At 37.8% G+C, this 7824-nt stretch overlaps 1 protein-coding gene across 1 annotated transcript; it reads left to right on the top strand.

The window, feature by feature from the left end:
• Positions 1–6110: 6110 nt before the first annotated feature.
• On the top strand, positions 6111–7061 carry LOC102530668 (olfactory receptor 9G19-like). Its single transcript, XM_015247787.2, has one exon. It carries the CDS (start codon positions 6111–6113, stop codon positions 7059–7061), a length of 951 nt encoding a protein of 316 aa, XP_015103273.2.
• The last annotated feature ends 763 nt before the right edge of the window (positions 7062–7824 follow it).

Here is a 7824-nt window from a genome sequence, read left to right as displayed (position 1 = left end):
GAACGGGAAGGGATAGCAGAAAGGAGCAAGTCTGCTCCTCCTCTCCCAGCCTCCGGCCTCCCTCTGCCTTGTGGTTTGCAATGTCCCTGTCAAAGTGTCCTGAAGCACAGTATACGAGTGGGTTTGAAGCTGAGAAGCAATAGCTTACTAGTCAATCGGTGTTTACGACGTTTCAGCACAAATTAATCTCTCTTCCTTTGTACAAACCTTGTCAGACCATTACACTATTTTATTTTCCTTATGAATCTAATGCTCACTCTCTCACTTTCCTCTCACTATGCCTTTTACATAAATTTATAATTACATCTCTTACGCATTTTCCTGTGCTTATTTCATGACGGGTTCTCAGAGCGCAGATCAGGGAACTTGCTGAGGGGGTGGTCTGGTCACTTTCATGGAGTCCGTACGCTCAGTATTTTCATCATAGCCCAGGATTTTACAGATACTGGCTTTATATTTTACATTGAAGTTAACTTAAAGAATACTATTTGAGTTTTGTTATTGTGTCAGAAGAGTATCACAATTGTCTGGAGACAATTTAAATATTCTCCCCATTTCTAATTGCCTGTGTGTTTAAGGCTGAATTTTCTTCATACGCTTCAACCCGAACAACGTATCTTGAGACAGTTGACCCTTGAACAGCAGGTGTTTGAACTGCATGGGTCCACTTCTATGTGGATTGTTTTCAACAGTAAATACTACAATCCACTCCCCTGTTTGAATCCACAAGGCGAAACTGCAGATACAAAGGCGCCATGTATGTGGAGGGCTGACTATAAATTACATGTGGATTTTTGACTCCATGGAGGGTGGATGTCCCTAACACCTGCGTTGTTCTAGGATCAACTGTACACTGAATTGAGAACATATATAAGAATTCAGCTGTCTTGTTAAAGCCAGACATTTATAAAAAGATCAAAAGTATAAAACTCTGCTCACCATACCTTTTTTGGTATGGGAATATAGTTACCTGTATTTATTAATCTATTTTATGTTAACATGCAATGGGTATATTCTTTATTTTAAATGAATTAATAAAAACATTTCTTATTTTTTATATCTGAAATGGTAAATATTGATTGATAAAACCTACATAAACATAAGCTCTTTGGGGTCCTCAATAATTCTTTTAAGAGTGTAAAGGGTTGCTTAGGTCAAGAGTTTTGAGAACCACAGTTTTAGCTGATGGTTGAATAGGTTGCACATATTTAAACTACATCACCATTCCTGCCTCCCCAAGCTTTAGACTCCTTCCTTTACAGTGTGTAAAGGATGGTCTTGCATCTCAGCTGTGTTGATTGTGGACTTCTGTTGCTATTATTTCCTGGTTTATCCATCTTTATTCAACTTCCTTAGTCTGCCTTCCTGGCAAACTTCCCAGACCTTGCAGTGAAATTTCGCACAGTCCCACTGCGCCTCAGGTGTGTGCACGTGCCCTCCCAGGGCAGCCCTTGTGCTTTCCACCTGGGTCCTGCTTGGATAGAACTGTCTGTGGACCAAGAAGCAGAGAGAGATGTGGTGTGGTCTTTATCATTATCACTATCATTATCCTCATGGGCTGCAAATAATTCTTGAGCATCTCTTGCGTGCTGACTATTCTGTGGGTTATTCCCTTCTGCCGAATTCTCATTTTATCACAAATGCATGAATGAAACTCACAAAGCCAAGGGACTTTACTGGTTAATTGGACCAATTATATTCGTGATGAATGATCTCTCCCTACTTCAGCCCAGAAAGATAAGTGAGCATTATAATTGGTCACTTGGCACCAGAGTAGCTCATGGAGATCTTTGCTTTTAGCAGCATATCCCAGCGGGATGCTCAGGTTTATATTTTCTCCCAGTTTTGTTGCCTTTGGAAATAGGATTTTTGTGGCATGAATAGAAGGCACTTTTTATTCTAAGTTAATGTGAGAAAATCTGGAATTGAGTTGAAATTCAAATGAAGTAACTATCTATGTTCATGTGGTAAGTACTATGTTAATAATTAACCAGGTTTAAAAGGTCAATAGATTACCATATGGACAAAACCAAAACACTTCTTAATATAACCCAACCATAACATAATTCTACTTCATGAAATATAATAAGGTTTTCTCTCCTGTGATTATATTTGGTGGAGAAAGCTGAAATGTCTCCAAATGTCTTTTGTTCTGTTCTTATTCTCCTTTTCAGTGAAACAGACAATTAGATGTGCACTTAATAGATGTTTTCAGTCTCACAAACCCTCTGTAGTTACGTGTAGCTCTCTGCGTGGCCCACTGTTTCCCCTCCTGTTATCTTGCTGCAAACTTATTCGTCTTTAGAGTTGGTCAGAGATGGAAATACTGGTATGGGTCAATATTTTCATGACTCTGAAATATTTCTTTTTCTATGTTAAGAAATGAGTGAGATAGGAGCTCTTTAAGAGGAGTACAATTTTATCTCCATTAATCTATATCTATTTATCTCTATGTCTCTATCTCTATATATTTATCTATCCATATCTATTTCAATATATTAATATATCTCTGTAGTTATATTTCTATCTATATAGGTCACTTTTTTAACACCTAAGATTTGCATATAAAATATAGATATAGATAAATAGGTAGATTTTATATATAGCTATGTCCTTGGGGTCATACTGTACTATTATAATTAATATATAACTCAATTAAGTATCTGATTAAAGTATTGAACAGAATGACTCAGGTGGCAAGTGCTTCAAACCTGGAGAGGACTGAGAGATCACTAAGAGATCAGCTCCTTTTGGATGACCACTCCTAGAAGCATCTACCTCTTAAAAAGTTCTCCCGACGAAGGGAGATGTTTGAGAGATGAAGAGGAGAGATCTTTTGTAGGGAGAAGGTCTCTGGGTGTCTCTTGAATCTAACAAGGCATGCAGACAGTCTATGAATGAATGGCAAGTAAAGGTAGCTCAAAAAAACTCTTTTTGGTGTCTACATATATAAGACTACTATTCAATATATTATATTATTCATTACATTTTAATCATTCTCTTTAAAAGGATCCTTGGGAGAAATGATTCCAAAGTTGGTATCAAGAACAGCAACCTTTTGGTTGATCTGCTTGTCTTTTGAATGCTACTAATTGTGTATATGGGCTACTAGAAAGTTTCGAATCAGATATGTGGCTTGCACAGAGCAGTGGGTAGGACCTGACGGTGTGCAGTAAGTTTTATCCTTGCCTCCACGCTATGTCTGGAGCTTGTTTTTCTTTTTCCATTTTTAAAATTTACCCTGTTTATCTGTGCCCTGTGTCTTGCATTAAGACATCTTCAACTCTTTTTCACTTGTAAAAGCATTGATAGAGATACAGTACAGGTAAACATTCACATGTATGTCTATTTCATATTTTAATACCTGTAGAGGAAAATGAGAGAGATTAGGGAAGAAATGTCTTCTGCAGTTTACATTCCCAATTGTAATTCTGCAAGTGAGCTCAGCATTTTCCCAGCTTGCATAAAAGCCATGCATTAAAGAAGTGGGGGGGAGGTTTCTGCACGAGACCACATGAAACTAGGGAGACGTAGCATCCATACAATTGGAAATCCTTGGAAGATAAAGTACATAGAAGTGAATGACAGGTTACAGAGGTGAAGACATCATGAAGTTACAGACAATGCAATATATAGTTTTAACTTCTAGTTTTCAAAGTGCATAATCACATTTATGATCTCATAAAAGTCTCACTGAACTAAGCAAGGTAGGTGAGAAGATAACGTTTTAGAGGTTATACTTTTATTTAAAATTGACAGCAGCTGACTCAGATCAGAACCCGGGTCTGTTGATTCTTGATCTTAAGCTGCTTCTGGGAATGTGTTTCATTAAAAAAAGATCTTAGCCCCTGACAGCCTTGAAAGTCTAAGGTTTTGAAACATTACTTCTTCCAATCCTCTTTGGCTCATTATGAATCATTTCTACTTTGATAATAAGTGTAGCATTGATATTTATTTTAAAGCTAAAAGTTATAGATTCCATCCATTAAAAAGATAAGTTCCAAGAGAGAAATTCTTTATTTTTCTAGCTTAATTTTAAGTCTATCACTTAAAAAGAATATTTTTTTTCTCCTCAAGCATAAGAGCTTTTGAAAGCCTTGGATCTAATAGCAAAAATATTATATTCAGAACCCTGACAACGATAATTTACTCCTTTTTTGATTGTGCTGGGTAGCCGGACGGTCCCTGTGGGTTGTAACATAGACAGGGAGAGATGGTGCTTCCTCCATTGCAGGCACCAGTCCAGTCTCCTGCTTCTAATTTTGAAGGAAAGAAGATGGTTAGAGACTGAATTCCATACATCCTGTATTAACAAACTGCCATCAACTTGGTGACTTAAAGCAACAAAAATTTATTCCCTCACAGTTCTGGAAGTCAGAACTCAGTATCACTGGGCTAAAACCAAGGTGTTGGCAGGATCCCACTCTACCCAGAGGCTCTACAGGAGAATCCTTTTCTTGCCTCTCAAGCTTTCTGTGGGGGCTGGCGTTCCTCGTGGTTGTGTCACCTAGTCTCTGTGTCTGTGGTCACACTGCTTCCTTCTCTGGCGCCTGAAGTCAGAACTCCCTCTCGTCTTCTTACAGGGATATTTACAGTTGTATTTAGGGCTCATGCTGATAATCTTCCTATCTCAAAACTCTTATTTTTTAACTTAATAACTCTTTCTCCATTAAGTAACAGCCCTAGGTTCCAGGAATTAGGAAAATACCAACTTGAAAAGATACTTGCACCCTAGTGTTCACAGCAGTACTGTTTAGCCATGATATGGAAACACCCCAAGTGCCCATCAACAGATGAATTGATAAAGATGTGTACACATGCTCGTGTGCATGCCCACACATACACACACACAATGGAATACTACTCAACCATAAAAAAGAATGAAATTCTACCATTTGTGGCAATGTAGATGGACCTAGAGGATATTATACTTAGTGAACTAAGTCAGACAGAGAGATACAAATACTGTATGAGATCACTTATATGTGGAATTAAAAAAATAATACAAGTGAATATATATGCAAAACAGAAATAGACTCGCAAGTGTAGGAAACAATCTAGTGGTTACCAACAGGGAAAAGGAAGGGGGAGGGGCAAATTAGAGATTTGAGACTAAGGCATAAACTACTATGTATAAAATAGAGTATCAACAAGGATATATTATACAGCACAGAGAATTATAGCAAGTGTCTTGTAATAACTTTTAATAAAGTATAAACTGTAAAAGTACTGAATCACTATGCTGTACATCTTAATATAACATTGTAAATCAATTGCACTTTGATTTAAAAAAAGAACTTGAATATCTTTATGGATCATATGCAACTTACCATATTCCCCTAAAATCAGTCAGTTTGGCCGGTTTGTTTTATTTTATTTTATTTATTTTATTTTAAACTTTTGATTCTATTGGCAATTCAACCACATTTTGAACACAATTATCCATGGATTAATATTTTTGCTTCCTTTCAGCATACATTTGAGTGTCATACTGGTGGCTATGGTCTCAAATTCCTATAATCTAAGAAAATCTATTATCAAGTTACACATTCTTTTGACTTTATGTATAGATGTCTTCTTGACTTTGTGGAGAAAATATTGAATAAAATATAAGTGTTGCCTTCAAGGAAATTATAGTAAATGTACTTCCAAGGATATTCCAGAATATGGTTAGAATAATAAAAGTATGCTTCTCCGTGTAATTCTCTAGTAAAGACAAAAGATTCAAGGATGTGAAGAGAAAACAAAGTCCCTTTTTCGTATCTTCCACGTGGTCCCCGATCACCCTAAGTGCAAACAGAAGAAAAGATGAACAAGTCACCATCTCTCAAAAGGAAGACAATTAGATTAAAAATACGTGCTTGACACATACTATGTTCTGTGCATAATGACTATATCTTTCAGGACAGCAAAGAATAATCCCCAGTTATCCAACAAAAATGATACGCAGCTCAGTATAAACATGTGCTATAATGAACAATGTGTCTGCATCAGTTGAGTTCTTCAATGACCTAAAATGGCAAATGATGGGGAGCTGATATACCTGTATCTTAAATCATGACATGCTGACTAATCTTTCCACAGAAAGGAACCAAAGAGACCCAAAATCGATGGATGGGAGAAATTCCACCACAGTGAAGGAGTTCATACTTTTAGGGTTCACGACAGATCCATGGTTACAGAGAGCTCTCTTTTGCATCTTCCTCATCACTTATATCTTCAGTCTCTTGGGGAACATCACCCTGATTTCTCTGATCTGTGCTGATTCTCAGCTCCATACGCCCATGTATTTCTTCATTGGAAAGCTTTCGTTCCTGGATCTCTGGTATGCTTCTGTCTATGCCCTCAAAATCCTGATAACCTGCATTTCTGATGACAAAAGCATCTCCTTTGCTGGCTGTGCAGCTCAGTTCTTCTTCTCAGCTGGACTGGCCTACAGTGAGTGTTATCTGTTGGCCGCCATGGCTTATGACTGCTATGTGGCCATCTCCAACCCCTTGCTTTATTCCCAGGTGATGTCCCCACGGTTATGTGCCAGTCTCGTTGCAGCTTCATACTTTGGTGGCTTTCTGAACTCAGCCATCATCACCAGTGAAACATTTACCCTGAGTTTCTGTGGGGACAACCTCATTGATGATTTCTTCTGTGATCTGCCTCCGCTTGTCAAGTTGGCTTGTGATGTGGAGGAGAGTTACCAGGCGGTGCTCTATTTTATACTTGCCTCCAATGTCATCACTCCCTCTGTGCTCATCCTGGCCTCCTATCTCTTCATCATTGCTGCCATCCTGAAGATCCGCTCCACGCAAGGCCGCCTCAAGGCCTTCTCCACCTGTGGCTCTCACCTGATAGCTGTCACCTTGTACTACGGTTCCATTCTCTTCATTTACTCCCGGCCAAGTACTAGCTATGCCCTGGAAAGGGATAAAGTGGTGTCGGTGTTCTACACGGTGGTGATTCCCATGTTGAATCCCTTGATCTATAGCTTAAGAAATAAAGATGTTAAAGGTGCCCTGAGGAAAATGTTAGATAGAGCCACGTTTCTCAGACAGAGGCTTTGGTAAACAAAGGCTGTATTATTATTATTATTATTATTATTATTATTATTATTATTATTATCATTTTATTTTATTTTATTTTTTTACAGATAGTCTTTATGTCATTGATAAGAGATTGTGGTCTCAGAAATAAATAAAATAAGCAACTGCCGGAAAACTGCTATGCATGCTAGCTGGGAACAGATTCTATTGTAGTGCTGTGATTCTGAGAAAGTTGAAAAGTTGAAAGTGGTTTTTTTTTTCTTCAATTTTTAAAATTACTTGACCGTTTGTAAGCTGCTTGTAAGTACAACATTTTAATCTGTAATATGGAATTCTAATTCTGGTTATGGAATCACAGTCATGTTTAGATGGATGAAATGGCTTGCTTCTAATCAAGCAATTCATGGGTGGGAAGACAAGGATGCAAACCCAGGGCTTCTGGCTCCAGAGGCACGTAGTTATTTGTTAGGAGGGAGAGGTACTTATGAGGTCATAAGTGAACTACCCACTGTAAAATGCCCTGCAAAATACATTTATTTTCTCTTTTCTTATTTTCATATTTTTGCTTGCTATAATGCAGAGATTTCCTTGACAATGTATGTAGGGAAGAACAAACGTCTTTAGAGTCACTGCAGGATTCCAATAAAATAATATTTTCACCAAGAATTAAAAGAACCAAGGGTAAAAGAAGAACTGCTTTACGAAACAGACAGAAATGGACATAGAGATAGAGATAGATGAGCAGAGCAACAGACTTCAAAAGCTTTACATCAAAGAGAGGATTCAG

Source organism: Vicugna pacos, chromosome 10, assembly GCF_048564905.1.
Source record: "Vicugna pacos chromosome 10, VicPac4, whole genome shotgun sequence".
Lineage (NCBI taxonomy): Eukaryota > Metazoa > Chordata > Mammalia > Artiodactyla > Camelidae > Vicugna > Vicugna pacos.
This window is presented reverse-complemented; position numbering and strand designations above follow the sequence as displayed.

Bases quoted from the DNA above. Each gene is read 5' to 3' on its own strand.
- LOC102530668 (XM_015247787.2), top strand. From the start codon at position 6,111: ATGGATGGGAGAAATTCCACCACAGTGAAGGAGTTCATACTTTTAGGG.